The 24,945-nt window shown below is 37.7% G+C and overlaps 2 protein-coding genes and 1 non-coding gene across 3 annotated transcripts in view; 2 read left to right on the top strand and 1 right to left on the bottom strand.

Annotated features, from left to right (window-relative positions):
• The window catches only part of LOC134812848 (protein FAM8A1-like), a 67,963-nt gene that overhangs the window by 8,298 nt on the left and 34,720 nt on the right, over positions 1 to 24,945 (top strand). The window lies entirely within an intron of this gene.
• Positions 1,409 to 22,678, bottom strand: LOC134812225 (monocyte to macrophage differentiation factor 2-like). The gene is made up of 8 exons (XM_063819491.1): positions 22,648 to 22,678; positions 15,990 to 16,088; positions 15,763 to 15,816; positions 15,370 to 15,470; positions 15,188 to 15,246; positions 14,772 to 14,892; positions 12,566 to 12,635; positions 1,409 to 2,495 (listed from the first exon to the last, which is right to left on the bottom strand). The coding sequence occupies exons 2-8, from the start codon at positions 16,077 to 16,079 to the stop codon at positions 2,286 to 2,288; spliced, it is 705 nt and encodes a 234-aa protein (XP_063675561.1). The 5' UTR covers positions 16,080 to 16,088; positions 22,648 to 22,678; the 3' UTR covers positions 1,409 to 2,285.
• On the top strand, positions 8,727 to 8,845 carry LOC134813661 (5S ribosomal RNA). The gene has a single exon (XR_010160056.1). It is a non-coding gene; the product is annotated as a 5S ribosomal RNA (ribosomal RNA).

Below are 24,945 nucleotides of genomic sequence, written 5' to 3'. Positions count from 1 at the left end.
GCTGATGATTGGAGTCTCTCAGTCGTATCGGCTCACAACTGAGAAGCTTGTCCGGAGGAACAGTGTCGAGGATACCAGTGCTCTCACATGGACACAGATCAACCAAAGTAAAAGAGTGTCCTTGCCCGTTTATAAAAATGACCCTGCCGAGTTTTACGTCAAATATCCCTGTAACCAAAGTGTCAAGTATAAGCTCTATTTGAGGACTAGATCTGGGGCTATTCTGGGGCACGTAGAGATGTACAAGAAACGTTCCTCCAACAGTGACCTCACCGGAAATCTCTTCTGCAAAGGAGCTGGCGCAAAAAGATGGTGGGGTGGTGAAAAAACTGACTTCAACCTCAAATGTGATGCTCTGAAGTGTAGAGACGGGGTGAAGGTACTTAAAGTTGAGAAAACTACCAAATGTGTGAAGTTGATAGACGCTAACACGAATAAAGTTCTCTGGAGCAAGATGTTCACATCGTGGGACGGAGTCTGCAGACTGGATACGAACACAATCTACCCGCAGGTCTGGGACTACACTGGGAATGATCTGTATCTAGCTGTCACTGACGAGGAGGCAGGTACGGAAGATATCGACGAAGAAGAGTGAACATGGAAACTGGATAATTGCAGACACTTCCTATGCACTAGCCGAGGAGGACTTTCCAATGTTGCCATGAATAAGTGTCGAGAAGACAAAGATTGTAAAGAAATCTCTTACAAGTCTGGCAAAATGCTGGCAAAGTGCATGCTGAATGAGTCAAAAAAGGAAAATCTAACGTAAGGTTTACTGGGTACGTACTACGTTTGTGTGTAAAGTAAACTGTATTGCTTACAGTTGCAACTACGGCTAGAAAATCTGGACAGTAGCAAGATGGAATATAAGATTTCATTTCTGAATGAATGTATTTAATATTTTCAGTTGGCTTTTTTCTTTCATTTTCCACCGCAATTGTATGATGGGTTATGTTAAGAATTGGAAAGTAATTTTGTTTTAAAACATTATCCCAGTAGTTTTAATTTGTCAAATCAATAGATATGTAAAAATGATTGGGCCAAAAAAAAGGTGCTAGTTTGGGTTTAAATCTATTTCTCCACCGTGCGACAGGATGTTCCACTTTTAATCTTGTAGGGGTAAAAGCCTCAATCGATGATTTTGCTGATATAATAATCCTTGTTTATCAATTTGACAAACAGTGAAGGTTAGCTTTATTCTGCAATAGGAATAAAAATTGAGGCCTGATGAGGGGTGATGATCATTTTTCATCACCAAAAGTCCCTCGAATCTTCAATATTCATAACGATCACCTTGCTTCTAAATTTCCAGGATAAGTACAAATTTCCGGGGTACCATGAGCCAAAATCAGATCCAGTTCTCCATATTGACTTTATGAGATTTTGGGAGGAAAATGAAACAGTAAAATTAAAGATAGATAGCAAAAGAAGAAGCAGCTAATACAGATCTTTCAACAGATTTAAGAAAAACTAAATTCTACACATGGCATGGCCATGGAACATTTGTCATCGCAACAATCGGATGCTCAGCAAATATCAACCACATTTTATTAACATATTAAGGGCATTTAAAAGTTGGGAAGTTATCCATGGTACATCTTGATATTTTCTTGAAATTTAAGAACCCATATATAAAACTATTTTATCATTGTGTTACACATAAAACACATTTATCGAGCTATTCAAAGCTTCAGCTTTCAACAACTACTATACAACAAACAGATCAACGGTCGAGGGAAAATTTACAATCATGAAAATAATTTTAACTCTCTTATTATAAATTATATAAAGATTGCAGCAACCACAACCCGGGTAAAACGCAATACATACAAAAATTATTGTCCGATACATCACAGGACTAACTTAATCCATCTGACAACTTTCAAAAATTTTATCCATACAGGTTTTCCTTTCCGGCCAGAATTGTGATAATAATAACTATTGAGTATTCGGGTGTGTTGTGGTCTAGCACCAAACTTAAATAAAAAGGCAGTTCAAATATAAAAGAAATATAACATCACCAGTTCCATCTCAATATTATATATTGTTTCACTTTCAGTTTCGCTTTCAGTTGCTTAACCAGGTAACTTGTAAGCTCCCCTAAAGTTTTTGGACTGGAAAAAACATAGCCTAAAGCAATGTAATTGTAAACCTTAATTTTTTCACTAACTTAGTAAATTAATACATTATTATTCAATTATATAATAATAAGTCCATACTAATCAAACTAAAGTCTCCACATCAAATTGCGATTTCTACAAATTCAACCTACAGCTTAACAAGAGTTAAACTCCGTGAGGATGGAGGAATTCTTTACTATTTCTGATGAGCAACTCTACCAGAGCGGTACTGTGGTAGTAGGTCCCCAAAAATACGAAGATGTGCCAGATGGCATGAGCAAAGGGCAGGGTACCATCCAGTCTAAAGAAGATGATGCCACTGAGGAAGAAGAAGCCACCGACCGCTACATCGTATAACTCTGGGCGGAAGCCAACCTGAAATAGTTATCTGTGTTAATCAGTGTATTCCAGGGAGATAACAAAATCTAAAATATACAAAATTTAAAACTTTTCTCAATGCTAAATTTATTCCTAAAAGAGAAGAATTTGGAGAAGAATTAGAAAGACTGACGATAGAAGCTTTAATAACTCTCAACTTATCGAGTCTCAATTAACTGATTTACAGCACTAGGACTTTCTAGAGTATCTCATGCTCCATTGTTAACACTTTTGGAGAACAATGAAAACAGTTGGGGGTCACAGGACCGGGCCGGAGTCAGTTCATAAGAGTGACTATATATATATTACCATCACATTTGAGAGCGAGCTCCATTCCTTCATTTCTGGGTGCTCGTGTTTGTTTATTCATTGGGAGTGAGCGAGGGGAGGGGCATCAACCATTTGTAGTATTGCTGGTCATAAATGTTCCTGGCTAGACCATCACACAGTCGCATGAGAGTATGGCGCATCCTCATAAATGCTTTGCTCCAATCTAACTGCTTGCTCATTACTCTATAGTTTTTATTCAAGCCTCACTGGGCCGCGCTCAGCCTGTCATTCCGCCAAATCTCTATTCGATTATGATTATGAACATAAATATAATAGCCTGAGGTCCCCAGGTAAATTCAAGCCATAAGATTACTCTAACTGCTTGCTCATTGCTCTATAGTTTTTATTCAAGCCATAAGGTTTTGGAGACTGGAAGCTTCGCTAGAATTAGCATGCTAAGTATCTAATCCAGATGAGTGAGTCAAGAAAGGGGGGCCAGGGAAGAGGGAGAAAACGTGCGAGGTTTTGTGAACACTCTGTCCGGGTCCCTAACTTCAGCTCCTAACTAGATAAAGAAATCAATTCAGTGAAGTGTTATTCTGTGGGATATAAGTTTAAAAAGTTAATTGAAGGATGTGAAATGTGAATGTGACTTGCATTCTGTAACTTGTACCTGTAACTTTTTCCCAAACTTGTATCTTATTTCATAGATGATTGGAGCAGTATGATGATCTGCTTTGTTGTGATTAAAGTATTAGTAACGCGCACGTTTAGTGAGTGCACGTGCAAAGATGATTGCAGCAGTGTTGTGATTATTTCATTGTGATTAAAGCATTAGTAACGCGCACGTTTAGTGAGTGCACGTGCAAAGATGATTGCAGCAGTGTTGTGATTATTTCATTGTGATTAAAGCATTAGTAACGCGCACGTTTAGTGAGTGCACGTGCAAAGATGATTGGAGCAGTGTTGTGATTTTTTAATTACATTATAATCGGCTATATTAACTTCGACTCGTTATTGTTAACTGTTAAGAATAAGGGTAATAACTGCTTAAGAGCCGAGCGGGGGATCTTCGTGGAAATTTTCTCGAAATCGAATTTATCGCCCTCTTGGTGTTTTGTTTATTTACTTAACCATAGTTCCATATATTTTAAGTAAAACATACTTATACGCACGAAAATAAATCTTAACGCACTTCAGCAGAAGAAAATATGTTAATAGCGATTGTTCTGCTTCAATTGCAACGAAGTCTAATAGCAGAAGCGATTCCGAATAAATGCACCTGTAAGTTCTTTCAAATCAATATATGATTCTACTACACATCTATTCAAATATGGACACGTCACAAAATTAATATTTTTTGCTTAACTTTGCAACGACGCGCTGCTTTTTTGTACTGCAGAGTTTAAACGGATTTTCGTCCATTTTCAGGGAGACCTTGTAAAAACATTGCACGAGATGGGATAGCTTCTCAAATAGATTACGTTTCTACCTATTCCCCCGCGAGTTTAGCAATAGATGGAAACAGGAATGGGAGTGGGACGCATCTTAGAAGCAACAGGTGAGGGTTTACAAAACTTTAATAAGCAAATGAAATTTTAATTTTAAAGAGTATTTAGGAATGTCATTTGTGTCTGTATGGACAAATTGACAATTAATATACCGTCACTCCTTACTCCTCAGCAATGAGATTGTTCATACAGCCTCGAAGGGTCCAGATGCGTGGTGGAAAGTGAAACTTCAAAAATACTCCTTTATCAACACAATCGACATCTACAATCGGCAAGACTGCTGCTCCGTTAGATTAGACGGAGTCAGAGTTTATGTCGGAGACGTTTTGGTCATCACGATAGAATACGAGCGTAACAAAAATCTTTACTCTTATCCTGGTCTGAATGTGGCAGGATTGGAAATTACGATAAGAGGACGTGTACGTGAACAAAATCATCCAGAACATGAGCTTAATATTGCGGAAGTAGAGGTCTATGGACACATAATAGTGAACTGTAAGTTGATTAAAGTCAAGTTTAGTAAGCAATAAATTACGTGCCCCTTCAATAAATTTACTTTATTCTGCCCCATTAAGACAGAGTACAAAATTTCAAGAACCCCCCCCTTCCCTTCCCTTCCAACCTATGCCAACATAGATATCTTAAAGTTTCAGGAGTTTTGTGGTAATTCAATCGATGCATTATGAAATTTAGTGCGTAAAATTGTGGTGGCTTTTGTTGCCATATAACTTATTCATCACAAAACAGAGTATCCGTTGTTGGTGCAGAAAAAGAGGGATTTTGGAGATCGGGGTGGTTTGGTCTGGACTCTGGATAATATGTTGTCCGTCCTTCCATCAGCGTGTCACACTTTGCCATGACGACAAGAAAGAAGGGTTGCTCCTGCATAATTTGCGTGAGGCAGAATTGTGTTAAATTCCTCAGTGCGCGGCGTATATATTTAACAATTCCCCCAACTATGAACTATGATTTAAATAGATAAAAACCAATGCGACGTCTGCTGATAATTTATCTAATCAACTATTTAGTATTTAACCTCCTTCATTTATTCTATTTAAGTTGTGATTTTGTTTTATCCTTAGAGATAAACTCAATTTGGCTCACATGATAATAAAAAAATTGCGAATAATTCAAGAATGAAGACTTCGATTGTTTCTGGTTTAAAAAAATTTGAAGTAGAGGTATAACAAGTACAGTTGCCAGACAAATAATTCAAGTATTTCTGCCTTATAAATTTAATAAATTTTGAGTGCATCAAATTAGACGTGAAAGAATCATTTTCGTTATTTCATGCGGGCTGTGAAACCATGAGCCTAAAGACGTCTTAAATCTATTTTAGTCCTGGACAAACTAGGCACCATTTGGTAACTGGTCAGTGGTCAGATCACCCTTTAAAAAGAGACCCGCCAATAACTTGTAGCGAGAATGATAAGCTGTACTTACAAGAAATAGGACGTTGTGATGTGAGTAAAACTCGTACTCTTACTTCCTAACGTATTATAACAATCTTAGCCGGCAAGCCACTAATGCTAGAAGGAAATTTGGTACCGTTAAGAACACAGAACAATACCCTACGGACATTACCCTACGAACTCAGGAAATGAGCATTGAGCAACCTCGTACCTCTGCATTAAAGCTAACAGAATAGCGATCTTTGCCTTTGTGTTCAGTTGCTCGGGTGCTGAGTTTATAGAGTTGTTTCATGTGATTCTGTTGCACTGTCCTCTACCGAGTAGTCCTCCGCTAAGATGTCCAGTACTTTAATGGCAAGGCTCGAGAACTAAAATTTGTTTTTCAGGTGACATCCCTAGTCCAGATAGGTTGCACAATAATACTATTATATGTGGTCGGGTTGCTAAGATGATGTCATGGTTGGGTTGCTAAGATGACGTCATGGCAATCGTGCATAATACATTAATACAGCCTTATGAAATATAATTTTAAACTACAGTTGTTAATTTCAAAGTATGAATATATCACCATCATTATCTAGGAATAGAACTAGTAAATTTAGTCTTAAAATTCATACTTTCAAACGATTCAAAATTATTTCACTTTGAAAATAAATCCTTTCTCGTAATGTTAGTTATTAATGATTTATTTATTTAGTTCCCTTCAGCAAAGGAAGCTATAGCTATGTTTATAGCAACTATTTTGCTTCAACTTCAAAGGAGTATTTTAGCAGATGCAGTTCCAAATGAATGCAAATGTAAGTGCTTTCAAATCAATCTCCAAGTTTATGTATAATCTTGTATTATGTATAGTACACAATACACATTTATTCGAACATAAATACGTAAAATGGTTGTATAAGATACATTCTTTTAAATTCGATGTTCCGTTCCTTGTACACTGATTGTCGTCCATGTTCACTGAACATAGAATACGAGCTTGACAAAAATCCTTACTCTTATCCTGATCTGAATGTGGCGGGATCGGAAATTACAATAAGAGGACGTGAAGACGCTTATCTAGAGGTCTATCTCAATTTTGCGGAAGTAGAGGTCTATGGACACATAATGGACTGTAAGTTGATTAAAATCGAGTTTAGCAAGCCCTTGTGAGGTTCAAGAACTCCACCCTTTCTGCCCAGTTCCCAGTTCCCAGTGCCCAGTTCCCAGTTCCCAGTTCCCAGTTCCCAGTTCCCAGTTCCCAGTTCCCAGTGCCCAGTTCCCAGTTCCCAGTGCCCAGTGCCCAGTGCCCAGTTCCCAGTTTCCAGTTCCCAGTGCCCAGTTCCCAGTGCCCAGTTCCCAGTGCCCAGTTCCCAGTTCCCAGTTCCCAGTGCCCAGTTCCCAGTTCCCAGTTCCCAGTGCCCAGTTCCCAGTGCGTAGTGCCCAGTGCCCAGTTCCCAGTGCCCATTGCCCAGCTCCCTTTCAACCTATGCTAACAAAGATATCTTTTTTACTAAATTTTCCGATTTAACAGTGCAGCAAAATGTACCATATCCCGGCCGACTTAACATTCTGTCGACGAATCAGTGAAACACTATAACCCGGTAAACTCCAAGACGACGGACTAATTCTGCAGTAACAGAATAGCTGCGAGATCTCTCACTCGCTTATTATAGTAGCATCAAGTGAGAGCTCAAAGCGACTTCTTTAGTTTGTTTGAATGCAATTTGAACAAGTTTCAACGATGGGGCTCTCAATCATGCAACCAGCCTAAAATCAGATGAATTTATCATGCCACATAACTTTTATTCGGAGATGAAATAAATAAAAAGTTTACACATTTCTATCCCATCTTCTTTATTCTCAAGCAGAAATTCATCACGTACTTTCATAAGACATTTTATTCAATGATAAAAGCTATTAAGGTGACAGTCAGGTTGGCTCTATGCATATCAAGAAAGTTTAAATAATGAACAACATAGTCCAGTATTCGTGGAAATGTGTTTATCACTAAGAAAACTGTGGTGAAAAGTAAAATTGAGATTGGCTTTTATCTCCTCTGAGTAACACAAGTTATTGCCAATAACTTGTGTTACTCAGAGGAGATTAAAGCCAATCTCAATTGTACTTCAAAATGATAGACCCTCTGATAAGGGAAAAGTGACAAATATTCGTTACTAATTCAATATATATCATAAACCCACGGATGACGGAACAAATATCTGGTCACTTCATACTATCACAGATTCTCTCAACCATCAACAAATAATATTTGGCAGAATATGCTAGATGCGAAGCATGATATAGGCCACTCTGTTGGTCACCCTGGCAGCAAGTGTTTATTCAGTGGCAGTTTTGAGTTTCAAGAAATGTGTATGTTTAAAAATACACGCACACAATTTATAGTGTAAACTTTAAACACTGTAAAGCTTCAAAATTCCAGTTCAAATATGCAATATCACAAGAAATAACAATATCCTAACTCATATTATCCGATATCTACAATTGTGTCTAACATTAATAAATGTGTTCGGTCAATAAATATCTATCACGTTTTACACGTGAGGTTCTAGGTTCAAGTTGGTAGTCAAACTTCCAGCGGGAAGTGTTACTACCGACTTTCTCGTGATTTGATTGGTCGACCAATCAAATCACGAGAAAGTCGGTAGTCCACGGCTGTTCTAGCGTGGATTCTAATCCGATAGGATTACGCCATTCCTGGTTGGACGACGTTCGCTGTCCTAGGGCGATCCGATCGCATTTCAGATCGTCGTCCGATCGCTCCTGATCGCTAGGCGCTCGGATTTTATTTTTGAGAGGCGATAGGATAAAAAAATCCGAGAGCCTAGCTCTAGGATTTTACGTTTCCGAGAGGTGTGCTCTCGGATTTACCATTTCCGGGAGATAAAATGCGTGTTGCGCGTTTCCGAACTCAAATAAAATTCCATCGAGATCGAAAACATGAAAAAAAAAATTTAAAATATTAACTTTTAGTATGTTTTCATTCTTCCGTAAAATTAATGAGAACATATAGAGAAGCAAAATTCATCATCATTGGATACGGCCATACTCGGTTGAATACACCCCATCTCGTTCGATCTGGGAAGTTAAGCAACTGCAGGCCGGGTTAGTACTTGGATGGGTGACCGCCTGGGAATTCCCGGTGCCGTATCCTTTTGTTATGTTTCCGAAGAATTGTTTTACTGAACAGAAGAAATTGTGAATGGCTTTTTCAGAATTGCAGTGGTTATTAAGAATAGCATTTTATCCTTAGCAATATAGTCTATGTTCAAACGCAAGGAAATGTTTCCAAATGTCAGAATAACATGGCTTAGAATAGCTACAAAGTTTTGTCTGAAAGGGCTTTGGAGTTTCATTCTAAGATCTATCTGAAACATTGTTATCTGCTCAAAATTGATTAGAATATATTCTTAAGTTAACTTGAAGAGTACTACAAGGTATCCTGAAGTTAACTTGAAGGGTACTACAAGGTATCCTAGAGTTAACTCAAAAATTACTACAAGTTATCCTGAAGTTAACTTGAAGAGTACTACAAGGTATCCTGAAGATAACTTGAAGGGTACTATAAGGTATCCTGAAGTTAACTTGAAGAGTACTACAAGGTATCCTGAAGTTAACTTGAAGAGTACTACAAAGTATCCTGGATTTAACTCAAAAAGTACTACAAGGTTATATCCTGAAGTTAACTTGAAGAGTACTACAAGGTATCCTGAACTTAACTTGAAGAGTACTACAAGGTAACCTGAAGGTGACTTGAAGAGTACTACAAGGTATCCTGAACTTAACTTGAAGAGTACTACAAGGTATCCTGAAGTTAACTTGAAGAGTACTACAAGGTATCCTGAACTTAACTTGAAGAGTACTACAAGGTAACCTGAAGGTGACTTGAAGAGTACTACAAGGTATCCTGAACTTAACTTGAAGAGTACTACAAGGTAACCTGAAGTTAACTTGAAGAGTACTACAAGTTATCCTGAAGTTGACTTGAAGAGTACTACAAGGTATCCTAGAGTTAACTCAAAAAGTACTACAAGGTTATATCCTGAAGTTAACTTGAAGGGTACTACAAGGTATCCTGAACTTAACTTGAAGGGTACTACAAGGTATCCTGAAGGTGACTTGAAGAGTACTACAAGGTATCCTGAACTTAACTTGAAGAGTACTACAAGTTATCCTGAAGTTGACTTGAAGAGTACTACAAGGTATCCTGAACTTAACTTGAAGAGTACTACAAGGTAACCTGAAGGTGACTTGAAGAGTACTACAAGGTATCCTGAACTTAACTTGAAGAGTACTACAAGGTAACCTGAAGTTAACTTGAAGAGTACTACAAGGTATCCTGAAGTTAACTTGAAGAGTACTACAAGGTATCCTGAACTTAACTTGAAGAGTACTACAAGGTATCCTAGAGTTAACTCAAAAAGTACTACAAGGTTATATCCTGAAGTTAACTTGAAGAGTACTACTAGGTATCCTGAACTTAACTTGAAGAGTACTACAAGGTATCCTGAAGTTAACTTGAAGAGTACTACAAAGTATCCTGGATTTAACTCAAAAAGTACTACAAGGTTATATCCTGAAGTTAACTTGAAGAGTACTACAAGGTAACCTGAAGTTAACTTGAAGAGTACTACAAAGTATCCTGGATTTAACTCAAAAAGTACAAGGTTATATCCTGGATTTAACTTGAAGAGTACTACTTAAGTTATCCTGAAGGTGACTTGAAGAGTACTACAAGGTATCCTGAACTTAACTTGAAGAGTACTACAAGTTAACCTGAAGTTAACTTGAAGAGTACTACAAGGTATCCTAGAGTTAACTTGAAGAGTACTACAAGGTAACCTGAAGTTAACTTGAAGAGTACTACAAAGTATCCTGGAGTTAACTCAAAAAGTACTACAAGGTTATATCCTGAAGTTAACTTGAAGAGTACTACAAGGTATCCTGAACTTAACTTGAAGAGTACTACAAGGTATCCTGAAGTTAACTTGAAGAGTACTACAAGTTATCCTGAAGTTGACTTGAAGAGTACTACAAGGTATCCTGGAGTTAACTCAAAAAGTACTACAAGGTAACCTGAAGTTAACTTGAAGAGTACTACAAGGTATTCTGAAGTTAACTTGAAGGGTACTATAAGGTATCCTGAAGTTAACTTGAAGAGTACTACAAGGTATCCTGTAGTTAACTTGAAGAGTACTACAAGGTATCCTGAAGTTAACTTGAAGAGTACTACAAGGTATCCTAGAGTTAACTCTTATAGAGAACTACAAGTTAGCTTCAAGTTATCATTTATCTACTTAATTTAAACTAAACAACCTCCATGTTGTTGTAACCTGCAGGCAACCGTGGATCAACTTAAGATAAAGCGATGATATGATCCTGAAGTTAACTGACAGAAAGCATGAAGTTTCAACCTACAGTTAGATATGCGTCGTCTTCCAATTATATCGGTCCTGATATTTGAAATTTGATCGCCTCTCGGATTTGCTCTCGGATCCTATAGGATTTGAGTATCCTATCGGGTCCGAGAGCAAATCCTATCGGCACTCGGAATTGTTAAATCCTATCTCCGCTAGGATTAGCGCTCGGATCCGATAGGTTTTTAATTTCCTATCGGGTCCGAGAGCAAATCCTATCGCCTCTCGGAACTTACACATCCTATCGCCGCTCGGCGATAGGAATTCATCGGAGGTATCCTGGGGGGACTGGATCGGCGTTAGGATTGATAAAATCCGAGAGATCTCGGACGCGCTAGGATAAATCCTAGGGTAATCCTGTCTAATTAGAATCGCAGAAATCGACGTTCTGAACAGCCGTGGGTCGCTAGGTGAGAACGCGCGCGCTGAAATGCTGAAATTTCAAAAAATTATTTAGCGCATTCCGTTTACCACATGGCACGACAACGGCCCTCGGTTCATTTAACTCACATTTCGTTATAATAATCTGTGTATGAGGTAGAAATAAGATTACCGAATCTAATAAAAAAAAGGAATGTGATTAGAATTGGCACTGCTGCAAGTCGTGCAGTTTTGAATTGTTCCTCGATTATGACTCGATAACCATCCGAATTCTGGCAAATGCTCAACTTTTATGTCTCCGCTTCATCATCTAATTGAATTTTTCTAATTAATGGTGGCGTAACCATTCTCGTGGTAGCTGTTATAACAAGGTCACTGAATGATAACATAGTATATTAACTACCGCATATCAGCTGACTTTAATAACTGAAAACACGAAATTCTCTCAGAAGTCAGATGACAGCGTACCTGTTTAGGTTACATCAGCTGATATTATAGGCGAATGCTAAGTCGTTAACTATCAGTCACTACCTTGGTAACTCATTGACGTACTATAATCTATAAATAGGGTTCCTAACTTACTAGATCAGTAGTCTAGGCCTAGGATAGGGTTGGTGATAGGAAAATACCCTTCATTACTTCCCTACTTAAATTTGGAGTTAAATATAGCAGCTCAGGATTGGCCAAGTTAAGGATGATATTTTTAATTTCGAGGGTAATCACTTTAGATTAGTTTGTAAGATGACACTGACGTACGCTCCTACGAATGACCAAAGATATTTCTGTCAACCAACTAGCTGACAGCTCGACTAGGATAGAAGCTGAGACTTAGAAAGCACGAACAGTTTAAATTATATAGTGTAACTACCGTGTTGAGTGTCCAATAGAGACACCCAACTCATTGCTTAGTTGCTAATTGGATGAGATTGGGCCAAAGTACGCGAGACAGTTATGTCTGCTCTAGAAATATTGCTATGGTAGAAACTACTACTGTTTCCCAAATACCACATACAGGTAAATTGCAGTATTCTGAAGAAAGCACTTAATAAGCATGTAAGCGAGATAAGAGATCTAACCTGCCAGATAAGAAACAGCGCTGGCAACAGTCCCTCTGCAATATACATGCATAACTCAAAACCGTGGTGCCTGAAAATATACGGATTTTAATAGTATTTAAAGTTTACAATACAAAAATAGGTAATTTTAGTGACAAGAAGGATTACTGAGGTTGTATGTATATTTTTCATAACTATATTAGGCTTTGAAATGGCTGCAGACCAAAATAATTGGCAAAAAATTGGAGGGGCACTCCACAATCCACATGGAGTGCTCTTCGCTGTTTAAGGGTTAAGAACCTAAAGTATTAGTGTTCAATTTTGCAACAGTTGGTGAGTTGGCATCTTAGGAATTTCAAATTTTCCATATCATTGTTCTATTATCTAACGCATATTTGTGTAACACTGCTGCAGTGCTGTCCCTTAATTCCTCGAGTATCCTCTGATCTTTAACTAGGGTAAGTACAAACAATACATCTACAGTGCAGTTTGTTTATGTTCATTCATGGTTCACATAGGTATTGATTGAGCTTCTGAAACAAAGGGGCTGGGGTGGGGCTGGGGTGTGGCAACAAAGCTTTTAAATTTAGAAGCTTTGCAAGCAAGTTCTGTGATAAGGTTCTGCTGAACATAATTTTAAAGTTAATCTACTGAAATCCAAGGATCACAAATAATCGTCACTGATTGGCCGATTGCTCGATTGGGTGACGTGATATGATCTCTGTTTGAAGCCACATTAAATCGGTCATCGATTAAAATAATCATAATATTCAATTTTCAATTAATTTTACTACAAATAAATGGGGTGTCTTTAACCACTCCTTGCTTATATTTAATACGTCTATTATCTACGTATTAGTATTCGGCTATTGTTTACAAATGCACAGCAAACTCGCACATTGAGTACAATACCGCACTGAATAACATGTTATGTATTGTTGTATTTATACTTATTTAACCTGCCGAGTGCTGACAAGACGTGACAAATGACTTAATTCAATAATTTTGTGCGGATTGGCCAGATGTAACCTTACACTTTCCTTAATCTCATCAAAAATATGTAAAAATGGAGCACGAGGAGTCGAGTGGAAGTTTTGGTTGTTGAAAGTGTAGGTCACCTCACACGGTAATAAAATATGAGGTGATATATCACATAGGGGGGGGGGGGCGGGGGGCCGGGGGGGGGGCTGCACTACATATAACCTGGGGGGGGGGCGGGGGGCCGGGGGGGGCTGCAATACATATCACCTGGGGGGGGGGGGGCGGGGGGCCGGGGGGCTGCACTACATATCACCTGGGGGGGCCGGGGGGGCTGCACTACATATCACCTAGGGGGGGCCGGGGGGCTGCACTACATATCACCTAGGAGGGGGGGGCGGGGGGCTGCACTACATAATATCACCTAGGGGGGCCGGGGGGCTGCACTACATATCACCTCATATCATGTTTATTATGAACATTTCCGGAAACACATTTTTCTCGATCAAGTTGAAACTTTATATATTATTCAATTTTTATTGTGGAATTTGTTTAAATTCCACAGGGGATTCTCAAATACTTTTTCTTGTAAACTAGTGTCACATTTTAGTTAGTTTTTCATTTTATCAGACTTGATCTAATAATGTGTGTAGTGATAATTACGTGTGAAAACACAGAACTATTAAACTGTTGATAATTATAATCTGTAAGCATGGCAGTCAAACAGGATGTATGATCCAATTATGCAAGACATTCATAAACACAACACGTAATATTATGTGTTGTTCACTGTATTATACGGGTTGCAATGAACGCTGTGACCTGTGTATATATCTTGAACTAAAATAGCTGTAGCTCAATTTAGAATTACACTGTAACAACATGGATTAAAGCGTTTATACTTAACAATGTGTGGGAATGTAAAACAAAAACGCACGCACACACACACACACACACACACACACACACACACACACACACACCCACACACAATTTAATGTGTTACTGTATTGTATTAGCTTATTATACAGATCATTACACACAACAGCACAAATATGTGGGCCGGATCATAGTCTATAGTATTGGTCAATAGTATCGTATTAGTTGTTACCGTATCACTGGTACATCATGGTGAATCAATTAAATGCCTACACGACGTGGAGTAGCCCTGAATCGTTACAACTTTGAACTTTCTGATGATAAAATTGGTCCTGAAACTGGTAGTTCTTAGTTCTGGATTTGAACTCACGTTAAAGCTCTTGTGTAGAAGCTGAAGAAAATTCCGAACGCAGCGAGACTCCAGAGGGGTATGACGTAGTGTGTGGCGTCTATGTCATATCCGGCTATTGTAACCCAGGGGGTGTAGGACGCTGAAATTAACAAATATCAGTATTTAGTAGGTAATAATTAGTATTCTACATTTAGTAGACACTCTATTGTCTACACTCTACAGTCTACATGTATTAGGTACTCTAGCGCAGTAGTAGTGTTAAAATAGACACTCTACTTGGCAGTGGTGACTGGTGAGCACTTACGTAACATTTGTTAGTCACATTTGTATTATATAGTAAGTTATATTATAATACTATTATATAACAATGTTACAACTAATAGAAAACAAGCTGCTTTAGTGAAGTCACAAAATCAATAAATAAACTTGCTTACCAGCAATAAAGAGAAATATGGTAGCATGATCGCTGATTCGTAAAAACTCTATCAAATTCCTGAAGAGAAATTGGTAATTTATATACATTTCAAATTTTAAATTCACTAACATGAAAAATGAATTGAAATGAAATGAAAATATACGCCAGACCAAAAGATACCACGAGGGAAACGAAACTTACGTTTTTTGTGTTAAGCAGGAACAGTGGTATAAAGTAGACACACCAAACAGTACAATTAGTGCGATCCCGTATACCCAGGCATTGAAAAGATCTGCATCACTCTGAAATTAGTTCAGTATTGATGCACACTACACAGTCAACAGCGTAATAAACACCCTGCAAACCCGCTTAAATGTTGCCCCTCTTAGGGTCTGGTTGGAGCAAGGAAAGACAAATTAGGCATGGGATCATGTAGATTTCTATTGAAATGTCAATAATTTGATCACGTGATCTACTCTATACTGTAGCCGGATTTTAATGCTTCATGTCACATTAATCTGTACGATGAAGTATTCGAAAATACTTAATCCAAATTTAAATGAAATATCATTTTGTAAAATAATCTAAACTTACCTTAGACAGGGAACAGAATTTATACAGCAGATATATCGATGTGGGTATAAACATCTGAAAAAGGAAGTACTCAGTTAAAGTTGAAATTAATCGTACTAACAGATTGGAACTAATTCCAGAACATGATATATTGAACTTTTTAGGAAGTACTGAAGAACAAAAATTATTAGTTCACATTAATGATATGTGATTGAGGTTTTAATTTCAATACATATTATTGTACCTACCCCATGAGTGATGCTATTGGCAGTCTGCTCTAGCACAAATACACCTTTTGAATTGGTAGTAGATGGATGTGATTCCTTTACCTGACACATTCTAGAGACCTAGGCAGTGTTTTAATTAATTGGACCAATGTATAAACATTCAACCTACAAGAGTGCCAAACAACACAATTGACAGACTCCAGAAGACACTCAAATTTTCAACTTAGTGAATGGTACCTAGCAGTGGCTATTTATTGTATACTGCAAATCACACTTGCTATGTAGAGCCTGTTAGGTTTTGTCTTGATAAATATTGATAGTAAGATGTTCTTCTATATAGCCTAAATGCTGTTACAATGCTTGAAATTCAAAGATTAAACCACAATTCACAGCCAACCCAAATTTACGACAGCTTTTCCCTTTCCCCAGCTGATCAGTTTAATTCATAATGTTATGCTTAAAGGTGCACACCGCGAATTTTGCACCTTTGGCTACAGGAAACACTTGTTATTCAATTCAATTGCAATAAAACTTAACTTTTATCTGTATTTTAAGACATTGGAAGCAAAAAGTGAACTATACTCATAGTACGAGTTGTACTTATGACTAATATAATAGTAATGCCACAAACGTCAAATATTTTGATTGTTCAGTGTTTCAGGTTAATACTTTTATTACCAATCTGTGGTTAAAACTAGGTGATGCCAATTGTAATCGCAATTAAACCACATTAAAAATGGTAAAACTTCAAGAGTTATTATAAGACAGGGAATGTCAGAATAAACATAAGCTTGCACTGACTACAGACTATACTTTCTCCCGTGACTTTCTTGTTGTCATGGCAAAGTGTGACAAACGGAAACCAAATCTAAACCCACCCTTATCTCCAAAATACCTCTTTTTCTGCAAATTCTACATTTGTAACCTTTCACTTGACATTTTTGCTACAAAAAATGGTGAACAGAAAAAAATGGCTAAGGAATAAGAACTTTAGGATCCTTAAATTTGGACCCTAACCAATTTTTGTAATAATTGCAAGTAAATAAATAACCACAGTAAATAAATACTGCTTTGGTTCTACTAAATCAAGGTTTCTTATAAAGTTTTGATAAAATATGGAATTCATCATCTTATCTTGAACTTCTGTTACCAGGTGGCCCAGGTGTTAGTATTTCAACTGACTCTCAATAAAAGGTACCCCAAAGTCAGCCATCAATGCTATGTTGAGTTGGCTATGATCTGTGAGTTCATAGCCCCAGTTCCAGTACCAAGCAGCACATAAGCTACGTCCATGATGCTTACATGAACAGCCAGGGTCATCTAACAACCACTCGAAAAAACCAGGATTCTTCTTTGGGGGGGCTGCTGGGGGGCACAGCCCTCAGCGCGGCGGGGTCCAGGGCGGAGCCCCTTGGCGGGGGCTAGGGGGGGGCACAGCCCCCCTGGAAATTTTTTACGAAATAGGGTGTTTTAGACAACATTTGGCATTAAAGAAATTTGTAGGACGGCAATAAACGGGGATTGAACAGAATCAAGTACTACTCACGTAAATTTGGTAACTTCGCAACAGCAATTGCATTCTCCAATCAGAATATTTCACTGTGTTCCAAAACTGACAGGATGTTCCTCTTTGATTTTTATACAATCGAAACATTTTCTTCAAAAATTTCCTCAATTAATTTGTTCTTATCCCAAACAAATATTTCGAAATTTAGGAGTAACTTCTCAAAAATTTCCTCTTTTTCCTCCCGTTTTTTCCTCCCAAAAAAAATTTCCTCCCATGCTGCCTGGCAAGATGGCGTGTTTCTGGATGTGGGTCCCTCCGTTTGCTGAAAACCTGCTACCTCTTGAGTGGGAGTACGCAGATGACACAGACTTCACAGATGAGGATAAAAAGAATTTGGAGTCCATGTTACCAATATGCAAGGAGATATTGGAGGAGTGGAATCTTTTTGTCAACGAATCAAAAACAGAGTTCACATATATCTATCTGGCTGAAAAGAACGAAGTTGATGACAATGGAGAGCCACTTCGAGGAAGAGAGCCCTGGAGATCATCTATCTCACTTGGTTCCAAATTGTGCAGCAACGAGGACATAAAAAGACGATGTATTCTGGCAAATCTTGCTTTCCAAACCTACAAGAAAGCTTGGGAACAAGGTAAACGCATACTCTTAAGACCAGACTTAAGATCTACAAAGCCCAGGTGGCCCAGCTTCTAAGAGCTCTGCTAACACATCTCTCAATGCAAATGAATTGTTAACAAATTCAAATGAAGTATGGTGAAATTATGTCACACGTTGTCGACTTTTAGCAGAACAAAACATTTAGTTTTTTTAAAAGTTTTTTATATACAGTAAAATTATTCATACAATATACACATATTGTCACAATGACCCTATATAAAAACAACCCTTCAAAAAATCAATATATTATCTTTCTCAAATATTGGGTAAGTAAGTAAGTAAGTAAGTAAGTAAAGATTATGACATAACATCATCACAAGTGATCTACAAAATATCATTGCACTAAATAAAAAAATAATTTAAATAAATATATTTTTCCATCAACATTAATAATTTATCAAATTCAATTTTATTAATTAATAAAATCTAATACATTATCTATAAATAATTCATTAATACTTCCCAGTGGAATAAAGATTTATAAAACGCTTCTTTGCCACAAAAGGATGAAACCAAAGATATTCATTATGTGTCTCCTTATTGCTTAAATAACTGGGTCCTTCAATTTTCCCTAAAACTTCACTCGAAATATTCCAAAAATAAAAATCATTTACACTGTTTTTAGAAATCATTTCTTTCTTAAATCCTTCCAATCTAACTTTAAAGCTTAAAACTGTCGAGCAGTTCTTGACATCCGAAGGGAGTTTGTTCCAGTAAGGAATGACTCGCTCCGGAAGAAAAGAAGACTGGAGATTCTTAACTTTAGTTACACTCTTATTACACCTATTAGTTGAAACTAGATTAAGACCAGATCTGCTCATTCTGAACAAACCCGATCCATATTCAGTCAAACCACTAGTTACTTTAAAAGCTTCGATAAGGTCCCCACGTATTCGCCGCTCTGCCAGCGTTGTCAAATTGAGGATATCCAGTCTGCAGCTGTATGGAAGAGTACCCACCTCATCAATAAGACGGGTAAACCGCCTCTGGACGCTCTCCAGCTCCAAAACAGTCCCCCAACTTCCATGAGCCGCAACTGGATTCCACAATTGGACACAATACTCAAGATGAGGTCTTATCAAAGCTTTATAAATAGCTATCATTACAACCTTTTCTCTAATAACTAAATTTCTTACAATCCAGCAGATCATACGATTTGCTTTAGAAATACATGCTTTTATCTGTTCATTCCAAAGCAAGGAGCTATGGGTAATAACCCCCAAATCTTTTTCCTGTGCAGATACTTCTAGTTCTACTCCATTTACAATATAATTCGAATTAGGATTATTATTCAGATTAATATGGACTACTTTACACTTGGCAGGATTGAAGTTTAAGTGCCAAATACTCTCCCAAATTTCGAGTTCTAAAATATCATCAGATACACTTCTATGGTTAGCTGCATTACAAACTAGCTTGAGATCATCTGCAAATAATTTAATCTTATTTTTAACATTGTCAGGTAAATCGTTTATATAAAGAATAAATAGCAAAGGACCCAATACTGACCCCTGGGGAACACCAGATAACACGTGTTTCACCTCAGACCATTGTCCTTCTACACAAACCCTCATAGTTCTGTCTGTCAGAAAGTCTTTTATAACATCTAAAACTTTTCCCTTGACCCCAAACCCCTCCAATTTAGATAGAAGTCTAAAGTGGGGGACTGTGTCAAAAGCTTTACTAAAATCAAAATACAAAAGATCGACAGGAGCACCTTCGTCTAAAATATCAAGAATATTATCAAATGTCTCTAAGAGATTAGAAAGACAAGATTTACCCTTCACAAATCCATGCTGATGCTTTGAAATTCGTTCTTCTAAAAATGTTAATAAATGTGCCCTCACCAACTTTTCATACACTTTGCACAAAATACAAGTTAAAGAGACAGGTCTATAATTTAAGGGATCAGATTTAACACCCTTTTTGAACAATGCTACAACAGATGCTGTCTTCCAAATGTCAGGCAGGACTCCTGTTTCTGAACACTTAACAAATAATTCAGTTACAGCTTCAACAAACTTTTCATCGTATGCTAAGGATTTCAACAACTTTGGATGAACGCCATCCGGACCAGAACTCTTAAAAACATTAAGCTTTAAAAGCTGCTTCTTGATATCAGAACTGCTAATTTCCATATCATCAATAACCTCTCTGTTATAACTCTCATTTTGGGGAAGAGGGCCAGGTGGTTCACGCACAAACACAGAACTAAAGGCACTAGCAAGTACCTCAGCAGACTCAGATGAACTATCTGTGCGTGTACCATCTCCTCTATCTAAAGAAACAACACTTGATTTGACTTGACGTTTATTACGCAAATACGAGTAAAAAGATTTGCAATTCTGTTTTAAATTAGATGTAATCTTCTTTTCATAATTTACTTTAGCTTTAATTTCTGCCACCTCAAAAATATGCTGCTTGCTATTTGCACAGCTAAAGTTAATATCCGAAGGATTAATATCAAATTCAGCCCATGCTTTATCTTTGTTCTTCCTCATTCTTTTAAGTGAAGTTGTACTCCATGGCAACTTGACAGGTCTGTTGTCGAGATAAACCGAAGCAGCTGGGACAGCTGCAGCAACAGACTCCAATTTACCATGTAATTCAACCCACATATCTTGAACATTATTTGTACAACTATAACCCCATTCAATATTATTCTTACTAAAATTAAATAACTCTTCTGAGGAAATCTTACCCCAAATAGGCTTTAAAATCTTTTGTTTGGGACTTTTGTTAGTATTGGGCGAAACAACCAGTTCAACAAGTATCCCAACATGATCACTTTTGCCAAGCGGAGAAACGATCTTACAACCGTTGACAAGAGCATCATTTGTATACAAAACCTGATCAAGAAGACTCTCCTGGAGAGTATCTTTCACAAGCCGTCTTCTGGTTGTTTCGTTAGTAAAGTACCACGTCAAACCACTGTCATTAAATAAATCAATATACTTTTGTTGAATCATTAAAACCTGATTCTTACTAGAAATACCACTATTTACACTACCAGTTTCCCAAGATACATTAGGTAGGTTAAAATCTCCTATGATAATGGTTTCAAAAACATTCTTTTCACTAGATATGTTCTTGATGCAAGATAATAACATATTATTATGTTTTAAATTCAAAGAAGTAGACCTATAAATACAACAAATACTAATCAATCCACCAGAGGTATTGACATTAATAGCTAAAGAGTCTGGTGCTTTTAAAAATGAGCTCACTAATGAAGCATTACAACTGTTTTTAATATAAATAATAGAACCTCCACCTCCACTTATGTTGCTAGTGGAATTATCGATTTTAAAATCTCTGTCTTTTCTAAACATACTAAAACCTTCAATAAAAATTTCAGCATCTAAAATATCACTATTAAAATGAGTTTCTGTAATGCAGATTACATGAATGGATTTATAAACTGATAGAATACATTTTAGTTCATCAATTTTATTAAATAGTCCATTAGCATTAGTATAAAATATATTCATGGGCTGACTACATTCTTTGTTACTGCTATTTACTTCTTCTCCACCTTCTTCTCTGTCTTTTCCTTCTCTGCTTCTTCCCGCCTCTTCTTCCTCTCTTCTCTGGCTAAAAAACGGATCTCTCGGTCTGCTCTGCAGAGATCCAGATTTATCCAGTATGATGACTCTTTCCAGCCCTTGCCATGGTTGGAATAATAGTTAACTGACTCCTCGTCAGCTGTCTGGATGATCAATGGCCGACAGGAGTCTGGCTTACCTGGATCCACTTTACCTGCACGATGGCAACTGATAAAGTCACTTTTTTCAATCTTTAGTGTCTCCTTGCAGAACTTCGAGTCCTCTTCCTGGCGTAGCTTGGAGTTAGTTTTCTTGCTCTCTGGTACATTCAAAACACACAGATTGAGCTTTCTTAAATTTCGCTCATATGCATCAGTGTGCATCTTTGACTGAACTTTACTGACAACACTTTGAGAAGCTTGCTGTAGGCTCATTTCTTCAATAACTTTCTTCTGACTATTTGCAGTAACATCTGCCCAGGTTTGGAAAGCCTGGTTCACAATTTTTGTGATTTCTTTTGGTTTTTCAGATGAATCATTAGAAGAATTGGTATGACTCACAGAATCTTCGACAATTCCTCTAATACACGGAGTAAGGGCACCAAGTTCTTCTCTAATAACATTCCGTAGGGTCTTGGTTTCTTCACTGTCTGGATTTGTGGACTGGCTTCTTGTGCCCTTGATGTGGGGAGAGATAAAGCAATTTTGGCAGCGCCAGTTAGTCAAGTGGTTACCTTCTTCCTGCGTTAATCCAGTAAGCCCAACACAGCAGTAGTGCCAGTACATGTCGCAAGTTGCACATGCCAAAGAAAACTCCTCCGCAATATATCTTCTACATTCACAGCTACGATCTTCTTCTTCTTCAATTTCTCCATTATCCGCTGTCATATCGACCTTCACTGGACTTTTCTTGACATCTCTTGATCGTGTCATATCTCCGGGTGTCATACCTCAAATTATTTGTTATATAGTAGTGTTGAAAGTATTAAAACTGGGAGAAAAATTTGAATATCAACTTTTGCTTTGTGGCTCCAAATTCAAATCTAAACTGTTTATATCAACAAAGTTATTTCTCGCACCTCTGTCCCCCTGTAGAGAAATCACTGTTGTTCTTAGGATTTCGAAACGAAGGCGCTTTCTTATGTATCCAACAGCATCTGAATACCTTTGCCCTGTGTGGTATTCCATCTTGCTAGCAAGCTTCTTTACTAGTCTTTCAGCTTCACCACCCATTCCACCAGATGTTGAGAATCTCTCAATGAATTGTGCGAAGAGATACATACCCACCCCTTTCAGGCACGTAGCCAGGGGGGGGGGGCTAGGGGGCGGCAGCCCCCCCCCCCCCCCCCCCCCCCCCCCCCGGAAAAAATCGAACCCCAGAAAAAAGATAAGCCCCCTAGTCCCCATGGTCGCCTGGTAACTGGGCTGTGTTTATGACTTCAAAGATTTGAACTGTGGATTAGTAAATATATGTCATTAAAACCAAGCAAACATTCTAGAAGACTTCTATAATTATAGTCAATAGTGTCCCCTAGACCGTAAGAAATGTAAAAATCTTAAGACGATGAGGCCTGAGTAAGTCGTAAATTCTGATTGGAGAATGCAGATTGCTGTTGTGAAGTTACCAAATTTACGTGAGTACTTGATTCTTTTCAATCCCAGTTTATTGCTGTCCTACAAATTTCTTTAATGCCAAATGTCGTCTAAAACACCCTGTTTCGCAAAAAATTTCATTGAATTCTTGCTTGTTGAGACTAGGGTAAGCTCATTCAAAGAATCAACATGATTCAATAATGAGTCCTGTAAAGACGACAAGCCGCAGCAGATTAACAGTAGTTTGGTGAATCGTTTTGACTAAATGGTATAGACAGCATGCTTCCCATCCACTCAGACAATGAGCATAACAATACAAACATGAGCGTGCTTAATCACTCTACGCTAGAGATTTTTCTAAAACCTACAACGTAGTGCTACTATGATTAATGTAATAAGCGCCATGAGTTAGCACAATTACAAAGTATTTGATAGGTTTGCTGGTTTGGTACCAAAATTTGCCTATAATTATGAATAAGACAAATTTACCGTCATGCAGCACAATAAAGTCAAAGAGTATGTGGGCCTCCTGTGTGTTGCAAGTTTGTAAAATTGACAAAAAATAGCAAATTTCTCGTAATTTAAAATTCTTATAACTTTAAAATATTAAATATATATATATATATATATTTTAAACAATAAATCGTAATAAGCTTGGCCATTGGTCAAATTAAATTGCATGAAACGCAACATTTTATATAAATTGAATTATAATACTTAAAAATACTGTTGTAGGTTAATGATTTACCAGAACGCGCGCCGACTGCCAAGTTCAGAGTTGAACTGTTTAATTACAAATATCACCCATATTTTAGTGTTCCTTTAAATCTTAAAATATTGATATCAAAAGTTTCGTTTCCCTTTAACGGGTGGTACTTTTTGTTTCAAATATTGAATCTTCAGCTTCAAGGACCGCGTTGACGGGTCCAACTCGGCGCGCGTTTTAATAGGTTATAAACTTACAAATTTTGCTTAGTTGACATGATATGATTGTGACAAAATAAAATGGTTTCAAAATAACTGCAACTATGAAAGTTATATTTATAATAAGCCAAAAACTATTAAAACTTGCTCTATCCAGAGCCCTTGCGCTTGCAGTAGTGCGCGCCCGCCTCACGGCGGTAAAAAGGCTCTAGCTACCAACCCAGTAACCCACCCAACGATTTTGGCACCACTTATATAGGGTGCCAAAATTTCCAGCGCTTTTGTCCTCATTTGTAACGTGTGTAGACCTGCGCTACATAGACGCTATTGTCAGCACTGCGCGCGCGCACGAACCTTCCCATCGGGGTTCGTGGATATGATAGGTGCTTTTCATGACTTGTGAAACAAGCGCGCCCAAAGTGGCGCGAAAGCACATGGTTAGTGGTTAGGTGAAATTAAAACCGCGACCGCAAAATTTTAGCGAAAAAAGCTACAGACGCGCGGCAATCTGAAATTAACACTTTAAAGTATTTATAACTAACAGTGCTCACAGGGGGAGCTGAAACCAGGTTTTCGACCAAACGCTGCCATGTGTAGTCAAACGTCGCCAAAAGTTGCTCTCGTCCAATAAAATCGCTGCATTATGTAAGCCAAGCTCCGCATATGAATATATGTAATTCAATTATGCATACTGACTTGCAAAATGCAGCGATTTCATTTGACTACAGCAA

Source organism: Bolinopsis microptera, chromosome 3 (genome assembly GCF_026151205.1).
Source record: "Bolinopsis microptera isolate Bmic1 chromosome 3, MBARI_Bmic_1.0, whole genome shotgun sequence".
Taxonomy (NCBI): domain Eukaryota; kingdom Metazoa; phylum Ctenophora; class Tentaculata; order Lobata; family Bolinopsidae; genus Bolinopsis; species Bolinopsis microptera.
The sequence above is the reverse complement of the archived record's forward strand: the minus strand, read 5'-3'. Positions and strand labels throughout refer to the sequence as shown.

Excerpts from the sequence above, each read along its gene's own strand:
- LOC134812225 (XM_063819491.1), bottom strand. The coding sequence starts at position 16,079 with ATGTGTCAGGTAAAGGAATCACATCCATCTACTACCAATTCAAAAGGT. Across the intron at positions 14,893-15,187 it reads CATATTTCTCTTTATTGCTG|CGTCCTACACCCCCTGGGTT; the intron begins GTAAGCAAGTTT and ends TGTTAATTTCAG. Across the intron at positions 2,496-12,565 it reads CGCTGTTTCTTATCTGGCAG|GTTGGCTTCCGCCCAGAGTT; the intron begins GTTAGATCTCTT and ends TAACTATTTCAG.